Here is a 22,722-nt window from a genome sequence, read left to right as displayed (position 1 = left end):
TGCCAGATCCACTCCCAGATATCTAAAACACTTTACTTCCTCCAGTTTTTCTCCATTCAAACTTACCTCCCAATTGACTTGACCCTCAACCCTACTGTACCTAATAACCTTGCTCTTATTCACATTTACTCTTAACTTTCTTCTTTCACACACTTTACCTAACTCAGTCACCAGCTTCTGCAGTTTCTCACATGAATTAGCCACCAGCATTGTATCATCAGTGAACAACAACTGACTCACTTCCCAAGCTCTCTCATCCACAACAGACTTCATACATGTCCCCTTTCCAAAACTCTTGCATTCACCTCCCTAACAACCCCATCCATAAACAAATTAAACAACCATGGAGACATCACATACCCCTGCCGCAAACCTACATTCACTGAGAACCAATCACTTTCCTCTTTTCCTACACATGCACATGCCTTACATCCTCGATAAAAACTTTTCACTGCTTCTAACAACTTGCCTCCCACACCATATATTCTTAATACCTTCCACAGAGCATCTCTTTCAACTCTATCATATGCCTTTTCCAGATCCATAAATGCTACATATATATCCATTTGCTTTTCTAAGTATTTCTCACATACATTCTTCAAAGCAAACACCTGATCCACACATCCTCTACCACTTCTGAAACCACACTGCTCTTCCCCAATCTGATGCTCTGTACATGCCATCACCCTCTCAATCAATACCCTCCCATATAATTTACCAGGAATACTCAACAAACTTATACCTCTGTAATTTGAGCACTCACTCTTATCCCCTTTGCCTTTGTACAATGGCACTATGCAAGCATTCCGCCAATCCTCAGGCACCTCACCATGAGTCATACATACATTAAATAACCTTACCAACCAGTCAACAAAACAGTCATCCCCTTTTTTAATAAATTCCACTGCAATACCATCCAAACCTGCTGCCTTGCCGGCTTTCATCTTCCGCAAAGCTTTTACTACCTCTTCTCTGTTTACCAAATCATTTTCCCTAACCCCTCAATTTGCACACCACCTCGACCAAAACACCCTATATCTACCACCTATCATCAAACACATTCAACAAACCTTCAAAATACTCACTCCATCTCCTCCTCACATCATCACTACTTGTTATCACCTCCCCATTTGCGCCCTTCACTGAAGTTCCCATTTGCTCCCTTGTCTTATGCACTTTATTTACCTCCTTCCAAAACATCTTTTTATTCTCTCTAAAATTTAATGATACTCTCTCACCTCATCTCTAATTTGCCCTCTTTTTCACCTCTTGCACCTTTCTCTTGACCTCCTGCCTCTTTCTTTTATACATCTCCTACTCATTTGCATTTTTTCCCCTGCAAAAATCGTCCAAATGCCTCTCTCTTCTCTTTCACTAATAATCTTACTTCTTCATCCCACCACTCACTACCCTTTCAAATCAACCCACCCCCCACGCTTCTCATGCCACAAGCATCTTTTGCGCAAGCCATCACTGCTTCCCTAAATACATCCCATTCCTCCCCCACTTCCCTTACCTCCTTTGTTCTCACCTTTTTCCATTCTGTACTCAGTCTCTCCTGGTACTTCCTCACACAAGTCTCCTTCCCAAGCTCACTTACTCTCACCACTCTCTTCACCCCAACATTCTCTCTTCTTTTCTAAAAACCCATACAAATCTTCACCTTCGCCTCCACAAGATAATGATCAGACATCCCTCCAGTTGCACCTCTCAGCACATTAACATCCAAAAGTCTCTCTTTCGCGTGCCTATCAATTAACATGTAATCCAATAACACTCTCTGGCCATCTCTCCTACTTACATATGTATACTTATGTATATCTCGCTTTTTAAACCAGGTATTCCCAATCACCAGTCCTTTTTCAGCACATAAATCTATAAGCTCTTCACCATTTCCATTTATAACACTGAACACCCCATGTATACCAATTATCCCCTCAACTGCCACATTACTCACCTTAGCATTCAAATCACCCATCACTATAACCCGGTCTTGTGCATCAAAACCACTAACACACTCATTCAGCTGCTCCCAAAACACTTGCCTCTCATGATCTTTCTTCTCATGCCCAGGTGCATATGCACCAATAATCACCCATCTCTCTCCATCAACTTTCAGTTTTACCCATATCAATCTAGAATTCACTTTCTTACACTCTATCACATACTCCCACAACTCCTGTTTCAGGAGTAGTGCTATTCCTTCCATTGCTCTTGTCCTCTCACTAACCCCTGACTTTACTCCCAAGACATTCCCAAACCACTCTTCCCCTTTACCCTTGAGCTTCGTTTCACTCGGAGCCAAAACATGCAGGTTCCTTTCCTCAAACATACTACCTATCTCTCCTTTCTTCTCATCTTAGTTACATCCACACACATTTAGACACCCCAGTCTGAGCCTTCGAGGAGGATGAGCACTCCCCGCGTGACTCCTTCTTCTGTTTCCTCTTTTAGAAAGTTAAAATACAAGGAGGGGAGGGTTTCTGGCCCCCCGCTCCCGTCCCCTTTAGTCGCCTTCTACGACATGTGAGGAATGCGTGGGAAGTATTCTTTCTCCCCTATCCCCAGGGATATATATCTTTTATTATTATTTTACATGATTGCCATTTCCCGCGTTGAGTGGGGCAGCACCAGGAAACAGATGAAGAAAGAATGGCCCATCCACTCATATACACACACAATACATAATGCCCCATACACGCACATATACATACATATACAAATACATACACACACATATACATATATACACAGGCACATATTCGTAAATGCTTGCCTTAATCCATTCCTAGTACTACCCCATCCCATAGGAAACAGCATTGCTACCCGTGCTTCAGTGAGGTAGCGCCGGGAAAACAGACAAAAAAGGCCACATTTCTTCACACTCAGTCTCTAGCTGTCATATGTAATGCACTGGAACCACAGCTCCCTATTCACATCCAAGCCCCACAAAACTTTCCATGGTTTACCCCAGACGTTGCCCTGGTTCAGTCCAATGACAGCACGTCGACCCTGGTATACCACATCATTCCAATTCACTCTATTCCTTGCATGCCTCTCACCCTCCTGTATGTTCAGGCCCTGATTGCTTAAAATCTTTTTCACCCCATCCTTCCACCTCCAATTTGGTCTCACGCTTCTCCTTATTCCCTCCACCTCTGACACATACATTCTCTTTGTCAGTCTTTCCTCACTCATTCTCACCATATGTACAAACGATTTCAACACACCCTCTTCTGCTCTCTCAACCACACTCTTTTCATTTCCACACATCTCTCTTACCCTTTTATTACTTACTTGATCAAATCATCCCACACCACATACTTTCCTCAAACATTTCATTTCCAATACATCCACCCTCGTACGTACAACCCTATCTATAGCTCATGCCTCGCAACTATGTAACATTGTTGGAACTACTATTCCTTCAAATATACCCATTTTTCCTCTCAGAGATAACATTCTCTCCTTCCACACATTCTTCATTGCTCCCAGAACCTTCACACCCCTTCCCCCACCCTGTGACTCACTTCCACTTCCATGGTTCCATCTGCTGCTAACTCCACTCCCAGGTATCTAAAACACTTCACTTCCAACAATTTTTATCCATTCAAACTTACATCCCAATTACCTTGTCTCTTAACCCTACTGAACCTAATAACCTTGCTCTGATTCACATTTACTCTCAACTTTCTACTTACACAGACTTTTCCAAACTCAGTCACCAACTTCTCCAGTTTCTCACATGAAGCAGCCACTACAGCAGTATCATCTGCAAACAACAAATGACTCACTTCCCAGGCCCTCTCATCCCCAATGGACTGTATACTCACCCCTTTCTCTAAAACTTGTGCATTTACCTCCCTTCCCACCTAATCCATAAACAAATTAAACAACCATGGGGACATCACATACCCTTGCCGCAGATCGACTTTCACTAAAAACCAATCACTCTCCTCTCTTCCCACTCGTACACATGCCTTACATCCTTGGTAAAAACTACTTCTGGCAACTTACCTCCCACACCATATACTTTTAAAACCTTCCACAAAGCATCTCTATCAACCCTATCCTACGCTTTCTCCAGATCCATAAATGCTACATACAAATCCATCTGTTTTTTAAGTATTTCTCTTATACATTCTTCAAAATAAACACCTGATCAACACATCCTCTACCATTTCTGAAATAACACTGCTCTTCCCCATTCTGATGATCTGTTCATGCCTTCACCCTCTCAATCAATACCCTCCCATATAATTTCCAAGGAATACTCAACAAATTTATGCCTCTATAGTTTATCCCCTTTGCCTTTGTACAATGGCACTATGCATGCATTCCACCAATTCTCAGGCATTTCACCATGGTCCATACATACACTGAATATTCTTAACAGTCAATTAACAACACAGTCAACCTCTTTTCTAGTAAATTTCACTGCAATGCCAACCAAACCTGCTGCCTTGCCAGATTTCATCTTCCTCCAAGCTTTCACAACCTCTTCTCTGTTTACCAAACCATTCTCCCTGGCCCCTCTCACTTTGCACACCACCCCAACCAAAACACTATATCTGCCACTCTATCATCAACCACATTCAACAAAACTTCAAAATACTTACTCCAGCTCCTTCTCACTTCATCACTACCTGTTATGACTTTACCACTTGCCCCCTTCACTGATTATTCCCATTTGTTCTCTTATCTTATGCATGTTATTTACCACCTTCCTAAACATCTTTTTATTCTCCCTAAAATTTAATAATACTCTCACCCCAGCTCTCATTTGCCCACTTTTTCAACAATTGCACCTTTCACTTGACCTCCTGCCACTTTCTTTCATACATCTCCTAGTCATTTGCATTACTACCCTGCAAGTATTATCCAAAGGCCTCCCTTTTCTCTTTCACTAACAACCTTACTTCTTCATCCCGCCACTCACTACCCTTCCTAATCTGCCCAACTCCCACCTTTCTCATGCCACATGCATCTTTTGTGCAAGCTATCACTGCTTCCTTAAATACATCCCATTCCTCCCACACTCCCCTCACGTCAATTGCTCTCACCTTTTACTATTCTACACTCAATCTCTCCTGGTACTTCCCCACACAAGCCTCCTCTCCAAGCTCACTTACTCTCACCACCCTCCTCTCCCCGACATCCTCTTCTTTTCTAAAAACCTCTACAAACCTTCACCTTTGCCTACAAAAGGCAGTGATCAGACATCCCTCCAGCTGCCATTCCCAGAGCATCCACATCCAAAAGTCCTCCCACCCCCACACGCCCATCAACCAACACGCAATCCAACAACACCCTTTGACCATCTCTCCCACTCACACATGTATACCTCTGTATATCTCTCCCCCCAAACCAGGTATTCCCAATCACCAGTCCCTCCCTAGCACACAAATCCACAAGCTCTTCACCATTTCCATTTACAACACCGAACACTGTATGTACACCAATTACACCCTCAACTGCCACACTACCCACCCCCACATTCAAATCACCCATCACTATAACTGTCTCGTGCATCAAAGCTGCTAACACACTCACTCAGCTGCTCTGAAGACACTTGCCTCTCATGATCTTTCTTCTCATGACTGGATGCATAGACACCAATAATCACCCATCTCTCATAATCCACTTTCAGTTTTATCCACATCAACCTCAATCTAAAATTTACTTTCTTACACTGTATTGCATACTCCCACAACTGCTTCAGAAGAAGTGCTACTCCTTCCTTTGCTCTTGTCCTTTCACCTACCCCTAACTTTACTCCCAAGACATTCCTAAACCATTCTCCCCCTTTACCCTTGAGCTTCACTTCACTCAGAGCCAAAACATCCAGGTTTCTTTCCTCAAACACAATACCTATCTCTCATTTCTTCTCATCTTGGTTACATCCACACGCATTCAGGCTATCCAATCTGAGCCTTAAGGGAGGAGGAGCACTCCCTGCTTGACTCCTTCTTCTGTTTCCCATTTTAGATGGAATGGAACCATTGAAGCGGAAGTGAGTCATAAGGTGAGAGAGGGGGCAAAGGTTCTGGGAGTGTTGAAGAATATGTGGAAGGCAAGAACGTTATCTCAGAGAGCAAAATTGGGTACATGTGAAGGAATAGTGGTTCAAACAATGTTATATGGTTGCAAGGCATGGGTTATAGGGTTGTGCAGAAGAGGGTGGATGTGTTGGAAATGAAATATTTGAGGACAATATGTGGTGTGAGGTGGTTTGATTGCTCAAAATCTTTTTCACTCCATCCTTCATGCATATGAGAGAAAAAGGGAAGAGTAATGAATGAAGAAGTCAGTGAGTCAGAGTTCATATATCACATTCACTTAATACTTCAACCTGTTTAGAAAACTGTATAGCTTTCTTAACATACATTACCAACATTGATTTATGGTATACATGGAGACAGAATTACATCTCTACAATCATATATTCAGGACTTACCTGAAGTGCAATGCTGTCTATTGGTAATGCAAGTCGAAGTCTGTAAAAGCCAAGGGAGGTGGAAAGGTGGAAGGTATAAGCTGAACCACGGGGTGTAACCACTTGACGAAGAGATCCCGCATCATCATATACCAACCCATAGGCACTACCACTTGGATGGGTCATCTTCTCAGGCTGCAAAATATCAAGAATTCATAAGTAAACTGGTTCATCTGACATCTAAGTATTTACTGTGTTCATCTGACATCCAAGTATTTACTGTCATGAAATGGTATGTTTGTATGTTTATGTTTTCAGCTACCATTTCATGATATCTCTATATGTTACAGTCATCAATAAAATTATCATCATTTAAAATGCTTTAAGCTTTGGCTTTATTTTGTGTTTACTTTCAGAAAAAGCATTAAATTCATGAAAGAGATGTATGTGTATTACATCAACGGAATATGAATAACAAATGACAGGAGAGGTCAAAAAATGTTCCTTAGGTGTAAAAAACTCTTTCTTCCTATGGACGAGAAGAGTGAGCAATTAAAAAAACCTCATGCTTTCTGGGAATCTATCTATCAATCTTTTTTTCATACTTGATTGCCATTGCCTGTTATTGAGGTAGCATCAGGAACTGAAAAAGAAAGGCCACATCCACTCACTTCCATTCTCGAGCTCTCATGTGTAATGTACCGAAACCACATCTCGCTATCCACAACCAGGCCCTACAGGCCTTTCCATGGCTTACCCAAAATGATTCACATGCTCTGGTTCAGTTCATTGACATGTTGACCAAAATATACCACATAGTTCCAGTTCCCTCTATCCCATGGAAACCTTTCACCATCATGCATGTTCAGACCCCAATTGCTCAAATCTTTTTTACTTCATCCTTCCATCTCCATTTTAGTAACTTCATTCTCCTAGTTCCTTCCATTTCTGACACATATATCCTCTTTATCAACCTTTCCTCACTCATTTTCTCTATATGTCCAAACCATTTCAGCACATCCTCTTGAGCTCTCTAAACCACTCTTTTTAGTATTAAACCTCTCTTACCCTTTCATTATATACTCAAAACCATCTCAAACAACATATATATTTTTAATCATTTATTTTACTTTGTCACTGTCTCCCGCATTAGCGAGGTAGCGCAAGGGAACAGACGAAAGAATGGCCCAACCCATCCACATACACAGGTATATACATACACATCCACACATGCAAATATACATACCTATACATCTCAACGTATACATATATATACACACACAGACATATACATATCTACACATGTCCATAATTCATACTGTCTGCCTTTATTCATTCCCATAGCCACCCCACCACACATGAAATAACAATCCCCTCCCCCCGCATGTGCACAAGGTAGCGCTAGGAAAAGACAACAAAGGCCACATTCGTTCACACATTCTCTAGCTGTCATGTATAATGCACCGAAACCACAGCTCCCTTTCCTCATCCAGGCCCCACAAAACTTTCCATGGTTTACCCCAGATGCTTCACATGCCCTGGTTCAATCCACTGACAGCACGCTGACCCCAGTATACCACATCGTTCCACTTCACTCCATTCCTTGCACGCCTTTCACCCTCCTGCATGTTTAGGCCCTGATCACTCAAAATCTTTTTCACTCCATCTTTCCATCTCCAACTCGGTCTCCCACTTCTCCTCATTCCCTCCACCTCTGACACATATATCCTCTTTGTCAATCTTTCCTCACTCATTCTCTCCATGTGACCAAACCATTTCAAAACACCATCTTCTGCTCTCTCAACTAAACTCTTTTTATTTCCACACATCTCTCTTACCCTATTATTACTTACTTGATCAAACCACCTCACACCACATATTGTCCTCAAAAATCTCATTTCCAGCACATCCACCCTCCTCTGCACAACTCTATCTATAGCTCACGCCTCGCAACCATATAACATTGTTGGAACCACTATTCCTTCCCAGATATCTAAAACACTTCACTTCCTCCAGTTTTTCTCCATTCAAACTTACCTCCCAATTGACTTGTCCCTCAACCCTACTGTACCTAATAACCTTGCTCTTATTCACATTTACTCTCGGCTTTCTTCTTTCACACACTTTACCAAACTCAGTCACCAGCTTCTGCAGTTTCTCACATGAATCAGCCACCAGCGCTGTATCATCAGCGAACAACAACTGACTCACTTCCCAAGCTCTCTCGTCTACAACAGACTGCATACTTGCCCCTCTTTCCAAAACTCTTGCATTCACCTCCAAATAACCCCATCCATAAACAAATCAAACAACCATGGAGACATCACACATCCCTGCCGCAAACCTACATTCACTGAGAACCAATCACTTTCCTCTCCTCCTACATGTACACATGCCTTACATCCTCGATAAAAACTTTTCACTGCTTCTAACAACTTGCCTCCCACACCATATATTCTTAATACCTTCCACAGAACATCTCTATCAACTCTATCATATGCCTTCTCCAGATCCATAAATGCTACTTACAAATCCATTCGCTTTTCTAAATATTTCTCACATACATTCTTCAAAGCAAACACCTGATCTACACATCCTCTACCACTTCTGAAACCACACTGCTCTTCCCCAATCTGATGCTCTGTACATGCCTTCACTCTCTCAATCAATACCCTCCCATATAATTTCCCAGGAATACTCAATAAACTTATACCTCTGTAATTTGAGCCCTGGGGATAAGGGAGAAAGAATACTTCCCACGCGTTCCTCACATGTAGTAGAAGGCGACTAAAGGGACGGGAGCAGGGGGCTGGAAACCCTCCCCTCCTTGTATCTTAACTTTCTAAAAGGGTAAATAGAAGATGAGTGCTCAAACAACATACTGTCCTTAAACATTTCATTTACAGCACATCCACCATCCTCTGCACAGCCTTATTTGTAGCCCATCCCTTGCATCCATATAATATTGTTGGGACTGCTATACCTTAATACATACCCACTTTTGCTCCCAAGTAATAGATAATATTTATGTATGTATATGACCTAGAGGATATATGTGTCGGAGATGGAGGGAACGAGAAGTGGGAGACCAAATTGGAGGTGGAAAGATGGAGTGAAAAAGATTTTGTGTGATCGGGGCCTGAACATGCAGGAGGGTGAAAGGAGGGCAAGGAATAGAGTGAATTGGATCGATGTGGTATACCGGGGTTGACGTGCTGTCAGTGGATTGAATAAGGGCATGTGAAGCGTCTGGGGTAAACCATGGAAAGTTGTGTGGGGCCTGGATGTGGAAAGGGAGCTGTGGTTTCGGGCATTATTGCATGACAGCTAGAGACTGAGTGTGAACGAATGGGGCCTTTGTTGTCTTTTCCTAGTGCTACCTCGCACACATGAGGGGGGAGGGGGATGGTATTCCATGTGTGGTGAGGTGGCGATGGGAGTGAATGGGGGCAGACAGTGTGAATTGTGTGCATGGGTATATATATGTATGTGTCTGTGTGTGTATATATATATGTACATTGAGATGTATAGGTATGTATATTTGCGTGTTGGACGTGTATGTATATACATTGTGTATGGGGGTGGGTTGGGCCATTTCTTTCTTCTGTTTCCTTGCGCTACCTCGCAAATGCGGGAGACAGCGACAAAGCAAAATAAATATATAAATAAGTATATATATATATATATATATATATATATATATATATCCCTGGGGATAGGGAAGAATACTTCCCACGTATTCCCTGCGTGTCGTAGAAGGCGACTAAAAGGGAAGGGAGCGGGGGGCTGGATATCCTCCCGTCTCGTTTTTTTTTTTTTTTTTAATTTTCCAAAAATAGGAACAGAGAAGGGGGCCAGGTGAGGATATTCCCAAAAAGGCCCAGTCCTCTGTTCTTAACGCTACCTCGCTATCGCGGGAAATGGCGAATAGTATGAAATAAAGAAATACATATATATATCCCTGGGGATAGGGGAGAAAGAATACTTCCCATGCATTCCTCACGTGTCGTAGAAGGCAACTAAAGGGGACGGGAGCGGGGGGCCAGAAACCCTCCCCTCCTTGTATTTTAACTTTCTAAAAGGGGAAACAGAAGAAGGAGTCATGCGGGGAGTGCTCATCCTCCTTGAAGGCTCAGATTGGGGTGTCTAAATGTGTGTGGATGTAATCAAGATGAGAAAAAAGGAGAGATAGGTAGTATGTTTGAGGAAAGGAACCTGGATGTTTTGGCTCTGAGTGAAACGAAGATCAAGGGTAAAGGGGAAGAGTGGTTTGAGAATGTCTTGGGAGTAAAGTCAGGGGTAAATGAGAGGACAAGAGCAAGGGAAGGAGTAGCAGTACTCCTGAAACAGGAGTTGTGGGAGTATGTGATAGAGTGTAAGAAAGTAAATTCTAGAATGATGTGGGTAAAACCGAAAGTTGATAGAGAGAGACGGGTGATTATTGGTGCATATGCACCTGGGCATGAGAAGAAAGATCATGAGAGGCAAGTGTTTTGGGAGCAGCTGAATGAGTGTGTTAGTGGTTTTGATGCACAAAACCAGGTTATAGTGATGGGTGATTTGAATGCAAAGGTGAGTAACGTGGCAGTTGAGGGAATAATTGGTATACATGGGGTGTTCAGTGTTGTAAATGGAAATGGTGAAGAGCTTGTAGATTTATGTGCTGAAAAAGGATGGGTGATTGGGAATACCTGGTTTAAAAAGCGAGATATACATAAGTATACGTATGTAAGTAGGAGAGATGGCCAGGGAGCGTTATTGGATTACGTGTTAATTAATAGGCGTGTGAAAGAGAGACTTTTGGATGTTAATGTGCTGAGAGGTGCAACTGGAGGGATGTCTGATCATTTATATTGTGGAGGCGAAGGTGAAGATTTGTAGGGGTTTTCAGAAAAGAAGAGAGAATGTTGGGGTGAAGAGAGTGGTGAGAGTAAGTGAGCTTGGGAAGGAGACTTGTGTGAGGAAGTACCAGGAGAGACTGAGTACAAAATGGAAAAAGGTGAGAACAAAGGAGGTAAGGGGAGTGGGGGAGGAATGGGAGGTATTTAGGGAAGGAGTGATGGAGTGCGCAAAAGATGCTTGTGGCATGAGAAGCGTGGGAGGTGGGTTGATTAGAAAGGGTTGTGAGTGGTGGGATGAAGAAGTAAGATTATTAGTGAAAGAAAAGAGAGAGGCATTTGGACAATTTTTGCAGTGAAAAAATGCAACTGAGTGGGATATGTATAAAAGAAAGAGACAGGAGGTCAAGAGAAAGGTGCAAGAGGTGCAAAAGAAGGAAAATGAGAGCTGGGGTGAGAGAGTATCATTAAATTTTAGGGAGAATAAAAAGATGTTCTGGGAGGAGGTAAATAAAGTGGGTAAGACAAGGGAGCAAATGGGAACTTCAGTGAAGGGCGCTAATGGGAAGGTGATAACAAGTAGTGGTGATGTGAGGAGATGGAGTCAGTATTTTGAAGGTTTGTTGAATGTGTTTGATGATAGAGTGGCAGATATAGGGTGTTTTGGTCGAGGTGGTGTGCAAAGTGAGAGGGTTAGGGAAAATGATTTGGTAAACAGAGAAGAGGTAATAAAAGCTTTGCGGAAGATGAAAGCCGGCAAGGCAGCAGGTTTGGATGGTATTGCAGTGGAATCTATTAAAAAAGGGGGTGACTGTATTGTTGACTGGTTGGTAAGGTTATTTAATGTCTGTATGACTCATGGTGAGGTGCCTGAGGATTGGCGGAATGCGTGCATAGTGCCATTGTACAAAGGCAAAGGGGATAAGAGTGAGTGCTCAAATTACAGAGGTATAAGTTTATTGAGTATTCCTGGGAAATTATATGGGAGGGTATTGATTAAGAGGGTGAAGGCATGTACAGAGCATCAGATTGGGGAAGAGCAGTGTGGTTTCAGAAGTGGTAGAGGATGTGTGGATCAGGTGTTTGCTTTGAAGAATGTATGTGAGAAATACTTAGAAAAGCAAATGGATTTGTATGTGGCATTTATGGATCTGGAGAAGGCATATGATAGAGTTGATAGAGATGCTCTGTGGAAGGTATTAAGAATATATGGTGTGGGATGCAAGTTGTTAGAAGCAGTGAAAAGTTTTTATGGAGGATGTAAGGCATGTGTACGTGTAGGAAGAGAGGAAAGTGATTGGTTCTCAGTGAATGTAGGTTTGCGGCAGGGGTGTGTGATGTCTCCATGGTTGTTTAATTTGTTTATGGATGGGGTTGTTAGGGAGGTGAATGCAAGAGTTTTGGAAAGAGGGGCAAGTATGAAGTCTGTTGGGGATGAGAGAGCTTGGGAAGTGAGTCAGTTGTTGTTCGCTGATGATACAGCGCTAGTGGCTGATTCATGTGAGAAACTGCAGAAGCTGGTGACTGAGTTTGGTAAAGTGTGTGAAAGAAGAAAGTTAAGAGTAAATGTGAATAAGAGCAAGGTAATTAGGTACAGTAGGGTTGAGGGTCAAGTCAATTGGGGGGTAAGTTTGAATGGAGAAAAACTGGAGGAAGTAAAATGTTTTAGATATCTGGGATCTGGCAGCGGATGGAACCATGGAAGCGGAAGTGGATCATAGGGTGGGGGAGGGGGCGAAAATCCTGGGAGCCTTGAAGAATGTGTGGAAGTCGAGAACATTACCTCGGAAAGCAAAAATGGGTACGTTTGAAGGAATAGTGGTTCCAACAATGTTGTATGGTTGTGAGGCGTGGGCTATGGATAGAGTTGTGCACAGGAGGATAGATGTGCTGGAAATGAGATGTTTGAGGACAATGTGTGGTGTGAGGTGGTTTGATCGAGTAAGTAACGTAAGGGTAAGAGAGATGTGTGGAAATAATAAGAGCGTGGTTGAGAGAGCAGAAGAGGGTGTTTTGAAATGGTTTGGGCACATGGAGAGAATGAATGAGGAAAGATTGACCAAGAGGATACGTGTTGGAGGTGGAGGGAACGAGGAGAAGTGGGAGACCAAATTGGAGGTGGAAAATGGAGTGAAAAAGATTTTGAGTGATCGGGGCCTGAACATGCAGGAGGGTGAAAGGAGGGCAAGGAATAGAGTGAATTGGATCGATGTGGTATACCGGGGTTGACGTGCTGTCAGTGGATTGAATCAGGGCATGCAAAGCGTCTGGGGTAAACAATGGAAAGCTGGGTAGTTATGTATATTTGCGTGTGTGGACGTATGTATAAACATGTGTATGGGGGTGGGTTGGGCCATTTCTTTCGTCTGTTTCCTTGCGCTACCTCGCAAACGTGGGAGACAGGGACAAAGCAAAAAAAATATATATATATATATATATATATATATATATATATATATATATATATATATATATATATCTTTCTTTTATACATCTCCCACTCAATTTCATTTTTTCCCTGCAAAAATCGTCCAAATGCCTCTCTCTTCTCTTTCACTAATACTCTTACTTCTTCATCCCACCACTCACTACCCTTTCTAATCAACCCACCTCCCACTCTTCTCATGCCACAAGCATCTTTTGTGCAATCCATCACTGATTCCCTAAATACATCCCATTCCTCCCCCACTCCCCTTACTTCCATTGTTCTCATCTTTTTCCATTCTGTACTCAGTCTCTCCTGGTACTTCCTCACACAAGTCTCCTTCCCAAGCTCACTTACTCTCACCACCCTCTTCACCCCAACATTCACTCTTCTTTTCTGAAAACCCATACAAATCTTCACCTTAGCCTCCACAAGATAATGATCAGACATCCCTCCAGTTGCACCTCTCAGCACATTAACATCCAAAAGTCTCTCTTTCGCGCGCCTGTCAATTAACACGTAATCCAATAACGCTCTCTGGCCATCTCTCCTACTTACATAAGTATACTTATGTATATCTCGCTTTTTAAACCAGGTATTCCCAATCATCAGTCCTTTTTCAGCACATAAATCTACAAGCTCTTCACCATTTCCATTTACAACACTGAACACCCCATGTATACCAATTATTCCCTCAACTGCCACATTACTCACCTTTGCATTCAAATCACCCATCACTATAACCCGGTCTTGTGCATAAAAACCACTAACACACTCATTCAGCTGCTCCCAAAACACTTGCCTCTCATGATCTTTCTTCTCATGCCCAGGTGCATATGCACCAATAATCACCCATCTCTCTCCATCAACTTTCAGTTTTACCCATATTAATCGAGAATTTACTTTCTTACATTCTATCACATGAAATTGAGTGGGAGATGTATAAAAGAAAGAGACAGGAGGTCAAGAGAAAGGTGCAAGAGGTGAAAAAAAGGGCAAATGAGAGTTGGGGTGAGAGAGTATCATTAAATTTTAGGGAGAATAAAAAGATGTTCTGGAAGGAGGTAAATAAAGTGCGTAAGACAAGGGAGCAAATGGGAACTTCAGTGAAGGGCGCAAATGGGGAGGTGATAACAAGTAGTGGTGATGTGAGAAGGAGATGGAGTGAGTATTTTGAAGGTTTGTTGAATGTGTTTGATGATAGAGTGGCAGATATAGGGTGTTTTGGTCGAGGTGGTGTGCAAAGTGAGAGGGTTAGGGAAAATGATTTGGTAAACAGAGAAGAGGTAGTAAAAGCTTTGCAGAAGATGAAAGCCGGCAAGGCAGCAGGTTTGGATGGTATTGCAGTGGAATTTATCAAAAAAGGAGGTGACTGTATTGTTGACTGGTTGGTAAGGTTATTTAATGTCTGTATGACTCATGGTGAGGTGCCTGAGGATTGGCGGAATGCGTGCATAGTGCCATTGTACAAAGGCAAAGGGGATAAGAGTGAGTGCTCAAATTACAGAGGTATAAGTTTGTTGAGTATTCCTGGTAAATCATATGGGAGGATATTGACTGAGAGGGTGAAGGCATGTACAGAGCATCAGATTGGGGAAGAGCATTGTGGTTTCAGAAGTGGTAGAGGATGTGTGGATCAGGTGTTTGCTTTGAAGAATGTATGTGAGAAATACTTAGAAAAGCAAATGGATTTGTATGTAGCATTTATGGATCTGGAGAAGGCATATGATAGAGTTGATAGAGAAGCTCTGTGGAAGGTATTAAGAATATATGGTGTGGGAGGAAAGTTGTTAGAAGCAGTGAAAAGTTTTTATCGACGATGTAAGGTATGTGTACGTGTAGGAAGAGAGGAAAGTGATTGGTTCTCAGTGAATGTAGGTTTGCGGCAGGGGTGTGTGATGTCTCCATGGTTGTTTAATTTGTTTATGGATGGGGTTGTTAGGGAGGTGAATGCAAGAGTTTTGGAAAGAGGGGCAAGTATGAAGTCTGTTGGGGATGAGAGAGCTTGGGAAGTGAGTCAGTTGTTGTTCGCTGATGATACAGCGCTGGTGGCTGATTCATGTGAGAAACTGCAGAAGCTGGTGACTGAGTTTTGTAAAGTGTGTGAAAGAAGAAAGTTAAGAGTAAATGTGAATAAGAGCAAGGTAATTAGGTACAGTAGGGTTGAGGGTCAAGTCAATTGGGAGGTGAGTTTGAATGGAGAAAAACTGGAGGAAGTGAAGTGTTTTAGATATCTGGGAGTGGATCTGGCAGCGGATGGAACCATGGAAGCGGAAGTGGATCATAGGGTGGGGGAGGGGGCGAAAATTCTGGGAGCCTTGAAGAATGTGTGGAAGTCGAGAACATTATCTCGGAAAGCAAAAATGGGTATGTTTGAAGGAATAGTGGTTCCAACAATGTTGTATGGTTGCGAGGCGTGGGCTATGGATAGAGTTGTGCGCAGGAGGGTGGATGTGCTGGAAATGAGATGTTTGAGGACAATGTGTGGTGTGAGGTGGTTTGATCGAGTAAGTAACGTAAGGGTAAGAGAGATGTCTGGAAATAAAAAGAGCGTGGTTGAGAGAGCAGAAGAGGGTGTTTTGAAATGGTTTGGGCACATGGAGAGAATGAGTGAGGAAAGATTGACCAAGAGGATATATGTGTCGGAGGTGGAGGGAAAGAGGAGAAGAGGGAGACCAAATTGGAGGTGGAAAGATGGAGTGAAAAAGATTTTGTGTGATCGGGGCCTGAACATGCAGGAGGGTGAAAGGAGGGCAAGGAATAGAGTAAATTGGAGCGATGTGGTATACCGGGGTTGACGTGCTGTCAGTGGATTGAATCAAGGCATGTGAAGTGTCTGGGGTAAACCATGGAAAGCTGTGTAGATATATATATTTGCGTGTGTGGACGTATGTATATACATGTGTATGGGGGTGGGTTGGGCCATTTCTTTCGTCTGTTTCCTTGTGCTACCTCGCAAACGCGGGAGACAGCGACAAAGCAAAAAAGAAAAAAAAAAAAAATATATATATATATATATATATATATATATATAAATATATATATATATATATATATATATATATATATATATATATATATATATATATATATATATATATATATATATATGTCTAAATGTGTGTGGATGTAACCAAGATGAGAAAAAAGGAGAGATAGGTAGTATGTTTGAGGAAAGGAACCTGGATGTTTTGGCTCTGAGTGAAACGAAGCTAAAGGGTAAAGGGGAAGAGTGGTTTGGAAATGTCTTGGGAGTAAAGTCAGGGGTTAGTGAGAGGACAAGAGTAAGGGAAGGAGTAGCACTACTCCTGAATCAGGAGTTGTGGGAGCGTGTGATAGAGTGTAAAAAAGTAAATTCTAGATTGATATTGGTAAAACTGAAAGTTGATGGAGAGAGATGGGTGATTATTGGTGCATATGCACCTGGGCATGAGAAGAAAGATCATGAGAGGCAAGTGTTTTGGGAGCAGCTGAATGAGTGTGTTAGTGATTTTGATGCACAAGACCGGGTTATAGTGATGGGTGATTTGAATGCAAAGGTGAGTAATGAGGCAGTTGAGGGAATAATTGGTATACATTGAGTGTTCAGTGTTGTAAATGGAAATGGTGAAGAGCTTGTAGATTTATGTGCTGAAAAAGGACTGGTGATTGGGAATACCTAGTTTAAAAAGCGAGATATACATAAGTATACGTATGTAAGTAGGAGAGATGGCCGGAGAGCGTTATTGGATTACGTGCTAATTGATAGACGCACGAGAGAGACTTTTGGATGTTAATGTGCTGAGAGGTGCAACTGGAGGGATGTCTGATCATTATCTTGTGGAAGCAAAGGTGAAGATTTGTGGGGGCTTTCAGAAAAGAAGAGAGAATGTTGGGGTGAAGAGAGTGGTGAGAATAAGTGAGCTTGGGAAGGAGACTTGTGTGAGGAAGTACCAGGAGAGAATGAGCACAGAATGGAAAAAGGTGAGAACAAAGGAGCTAAGGGGAGTGGGGGAGGAATGGGATGTATTTAGGGAAGCAGTGATAGCTTGTGCAAAATATGCTTGTGGCATGAGAAGCGTGGGAGGTGCGTTGATTAGAAAAGGTAGTGAGTGGTGGGATGAAGAAGTAAGATTATTAGTGAAAGAGAAGAGAGAGGCATTTGAACGATTTCTGCAGGGAAAAAATGCAAATGAGTGGGAGAGGTATAAAAGAAAGAGGCAGGAGGTCAAGAGAAAGGTGCAAGAGGTGAAAAAGAGGGCAAATGAGAGTTGGGGTGAGAGTATCATTAAATTTCAGGGAGAATAAAAAGATGTTTTGGAAGGAGGTAAATAAAGTGCGTAAGACAAGGGAGTAAATGGGAACTTCGGTGAAGGGGGCTAATGGGGAGGTGATAACAAGTAGTGGTGATGTGAGAAGGAGATGGAGTGAGTATTTTGAAGGTTTGTTGAATGTGTTTGATGATAGAGTGGCAGATGTGGGGTGTCTTGGTCGAGGTGGTGTGCAAAGTGAGAGGGTTGGGGAAAATGATTTGGTAAACAGAGAAGAGGTAGTAAAAGCTTTGCGGAAGATGAAAGCCGGCAAGGCAGCAGGTTTGGATGGTATTAAAGTGGAATCTATTAAAAAAGGGGGTGACTGTATTGTTGACTGGTTGGTAAGGTTATTTAATGTCTGTATGACTCATGGTGAGGTGCCTGAGGATTGGCGGAATACGTGCATAGTGCCATTGTACAAAGGCAAAGGGGATAAGAGTGAGTGCTCAAATTACAGAGGTATAAGTTTGTTGAGTATTCCTGGTAAATTATATGGGAGGGTATTGATTGAGAGGGTGAAGGCATGTACAGAGCATCAGATTGGGGAAGAGCAGTGTAGTTTCAGAAGTGGTAGAGGATGTGTGGATCAGGTGTTTGCTTTAAAGAATGTATGCGAGAAATACTTAGAAAAACAAATGGATTTGTATGTAGCATTTATGGATCTGGAGAAGGCATATGATAGAGTTGATAGAGATGCTCTGTGGAAGGTATTAAGAATATATGGTGTGGGAGGCAAGTTGTTAGAAGCAGTGAAAAGTTTTTATCGAGGATGTAAGGCATGTGTACGTGTAGGAAGAGAGGAAAGTGATTGGTTCTCAGTGAATGTAGGTTTGCGGCAGGGGTGTGTGATGTCTCCATGGTTGTTTAATTTGTTTATGGATGGGGTTGTTAGGGAGGTGAATGCAAGAGTTTTGGAAAGAGGGGCAAGTATGCAGTCTGTTGTGGATGAGAGAGCTTGGGAAATGAGTCAGTTGTTGTTTGCTGATGATACAGCGCTGGTGGCTGATTCATGTGAGAAACTGCAGAAGCTGGTGACTGAGTTTGGTAAAGTGTGTGAAAGAAGAAAGTTAAGAGTAAATGTGAATAAGAGCAAGGTTATTAGGTACAGTAGGGTTGAGGGTCAAGTCAATTGGGAGGTAAGTTTGAATGGAGAAAAGCTGGAGGAAGTGAAGTGTTTTAGATATCTGGGAGTGGATCTGGCAGCGGATGGAACCATGGAAGCGGAAGTGAATCATAGGGTGGGGGAGGGGGCGAAAATTCTGGGAGCCTTGAAGAATGTTTGGAAGTCAAGAACATTATCTCGGAAAGCAAAAATGGGTATGTTTGAAGGAATAGTGGTTCCAACAATGTTGTATGGTTGCGAGGCGTGGGCTATGGATAGAGTTGTGCGCAGGAGGGTGGATGTGCTGGAAATGAGAGGTTTGAGGACAATGTGTGGTGTGAGGTGGTTTGATCGAGTAAGTAATGTTAGAGTAAGAGAGATGTGTGGAAATAAAAAGAGCATGGTTGAGAGAGCAGAAGAGGGTGTTTTGAAATGGTTTGGGCACATGGAGAGAATGAGTGAGGAAAGATTGACCAAGAGGATATATGTGTCGGAGGTGGAGGGAACGAGGAGAAGTGGGAGACCAAATTGGAGGTGGAAAGATGGAGTGAAAAAGATTTTGAATGATCGGGGCCTGAACATGCGGGAGGGTGAAAGGCGTGCAAGGAATAGAGTGAATTGGAACGATGTAGTATGTACATATACAATATAATATAAATATATAGTATCATTACTCCATTACCAATAGCATGGGGTATATCAGGTACATTCACCTTTTGAACTTACCAATAAATGTCCTCAACCCTTGATTCAAGGGATGAGGAAGAGAGCTGCAAAGCAGAGGCAAAGAAAGTGGAACAGAGATCTGGGGATCCTAAATCAAATATGCAGAATAATGTATTAAATGTATCCATAAAAAAGATATATAACTCAGCCAGAGAAAGGACTATCAGGGATATGTGAAGTACTGGATGGAAAACTTAAAAGAATACATATTGTTCAGCATAAATGTGAAGCAATGAAAATGTAGATTCAAGATAAGGGTTGAAGGCACAATGAAACTATAAGAAATAACTGAAAGTTAGGTCGCTTATCAGAGACTGTGCAGAGTGAAAAATATTTAAAGAGTGTTGGTGATGATCCTTAAAATGGAAGAACATTCTCCAAAGAAAGAAAGAAAGAAAAGCTAAGGAAGTTTAGGAAGTCATAAAGGTACTTGATTAGAGGTAAAAGAAGTTGGGACACTTGGCTGATACAGGCAATACATTAACCTCTAATTGTCTCCAGATGGATATTCGCACAAGCTGAGTGATATCTCTAGATGGATATTTACATAATGTTTAATGCCTCAGCTTCAAGACCATGCACTAAGTTTGGGTGATGGATGAGATGGCTCCCCATAGCCAATAAGAATATATTTTCTTGAGTTTACTTGGAAGAAAACTGAGTAGCTTTTAGCTCAATTTACAGGAACAGGCAAAAGATAACCTTGAATTATTTCATGATGATTTGTACATGGATCACTTGGAGAGTGATTTTATGGACCATGACTCTTCTAGCATTGAGAGTTGACTAAGATGAGCAAGAAGAAGGTTTTCTTGCAAAATCAAAAGCATTATTGCTAGCACCTGCACAACACTGCCAGCACTGAATCTGACTGCTGCATCAGGTAATTTTACATACATTTTATAGTTTTGCTGTTATGAAAATATAAATGAATCATTAATTATAACTAGGATAGATTTGTTACATAAGATGAAACAATAATAATCAGTGATTGTTTTCTATAAGCAAAATTATGATAAAACATGCACTGTGACAACACTTGATACTCAGGCTTTCCTTCTGCACCTTTCAGTGCGTTGTGCTGAATCATCCATAAAACTTTTACACTATTAGTGTGAAAATAGTGGACAAAATATATTTCCAAAGTGATTCTTTTTCTCATTGTTATATGAATGTCAAAGAAAATGTTGGGATAACTCCATGGTTGTTTAATTTGTTTATGGATGGGGTTAGGGAGGTGAATGCGAGTTTTGGAAAGAGGGGCAAGTATGCAGTCTGTTGTGGATGAGAGAGCTTGGGAAGTGAGTCAGTTGTTGTTCGCTGATGATACAGCGCTGGTGGTGGATTCATGTGAGAAACTGCAGAAGCTGGTAACTGAGTTTGGTAAAAGGTGTGAAAGAAGAAAGTTAAGAGGAAATGTGAATAAGAGCAAGGTTATTAGGTACAGTAGGGTTGAGGGTCAAGTCAATTGGGAGGTAAGTTTGAATGGAGAAAAACTGGAGGAAGTAAAGTGTTTTAGATATCTGGGAGTGGATCTGGCAGCGGATGGAACCATGGAAGCGGAAGTGAATCATAGGGTGGGGAGGGGGCGAAAATCCTGGGAGCCTTGAAAAATGTTTGGAAGTCGAGAACATTATCTCGGAAAGCAAAAATGGGTATGTTTGAAGGAATAGTGGTTCCAACAATGTTGTATGGTTGCGAGGCGTGGGCTATGGATAGAGTTGTGTGCAGGAGGGTGGATGTGCTGGAAATGAGATGTTTTAGGACAATATGTGGTGTGAGGTGGTTTGATCGAGTAAGTAACGTAAGGGTAAGAGAGATGTGTGGAAATAAAAAGAGCGTGGTTGAGAGAGCAGAAGAGGGTGTTTTGAAATGGTTTGGTCACATGGAGAGAATGCGTGAGAAAAGATTGACCAAGAGGATATATGCGTCGGAGGTGGAGGGAAGGAGGAGAAGTGGGAGACCAAATTGGAGGTGGAAAGATGAAGTGAAAAAGATTTTGAGTGATCGGGGCCTGAACATGCATGAGGGTGAAAGGCGGGCAAGGAATAGAGTGAATTGGATCGATGTGGTATACTGGGGTTGACGTGCTGTCGATGAATTGAATCAGGGCATGTGAAGCATCTGGGGTAAACCATGGAAAGTTCTGTGGGGCCTGGATGTGGAAAGGGAGCTGTGGTTTCGGGCATTATTACATAACAGCTAGAGACTGAGTGTGAACGAATGGGGCCTTTGTTGTCTTTTCCTAGCGCTACCTCGCACACATGAGGGGGGAGGGGGATGTTATTCCATGTGTGGTGAGGTGGCGATGGGAAAATAATGGGCAGACAGTATGAATTATGTACATGGTTATATATGTATATGTCTGTGTGTGTATATATATGTGTACTTTGAGATGTATAGGTATGCTATATTTGCGTGGGTGGACGTGTATGTATATAATGGTGTAATGGGGGTGGGTTGGGCCATTTCTTTCGTCTGTTTCCTTGCGCTACCTCGCAAACGCGGGAGACAGCGACAAAGCAAAATAAATATAAATATGTAAATATATATATATATATATATATAATATATATATATCCCTGGGGATAGGGAAGAATACTTCCCACGTATTCCCTGCGTGTCGTAGAAGGCGACTAAAAGGGAAGGGAGCGGGGGGCTGGATATCCTCCCGTCTCGTTTTTTTTTCTTTTTTTAATTTTCCAAAAATAGGAACAGAGAAGGGGGCCAGGTGAGGATATTCCCTAAAAGGCCCAGTCCTCTGTTCTTAACGCTACCTCGCTATCGCGGGAAATGGCGAATAGTATGAAATAAAGAAATACATATATATATCCCTGGGGATAGGGGAGAAAGAATACTTCCCATGCATTCCTCACGTGTCGTAGAAGGCAACTAAAGGGGAC

The 22,722-nt window shown here is 42.1% G+C and overlaps 1 protein-coding gene across 1 annotated transcript in view; it reads right to left on the bottom strand.

The window, feature by feature from the left end:
- The window catches only part of LOC139760933 (teneurin-m-like), a 395,107-nt gene that overhangs the window by 19,798 nt on the left and 352,587 nt on the right, over positions 1 to 22,722 (bottom strand). Inside the window, exon 12 of the mRNA XM_071684709.1 lies at positions 6,458 to 6,631. Coding sequence (XP_071540810.1) covers positions 6,458 to 6,631 — 174 coding nt within the window. The remainder of the gene's footprint in view (positions 1 to 6,457; positions 6,632 to 22,722) is intronic.

This window comes from Panulirus ornatus, chromosome 38 (genome assembly GCF_036320965.1).
Source record: "Panulirus ornatus isolate Po-2019 chromosome 38, ASM3632096v1, whole genome shotgun sequence".
In the NCBI taxonomy this organism is placed as follows: domain Eukaryota; kingdom Metazoa; phylum Arthropoda; class Malacostraca; order Decapoda; family Palinuridae; genus Panulirus; species Panulirus ornatus.
The sequence above is the reverse complement of the archived record's forward strand: the minus strand, read 5'-3'. Positions and strand labels throughout refer to the sequence as shown.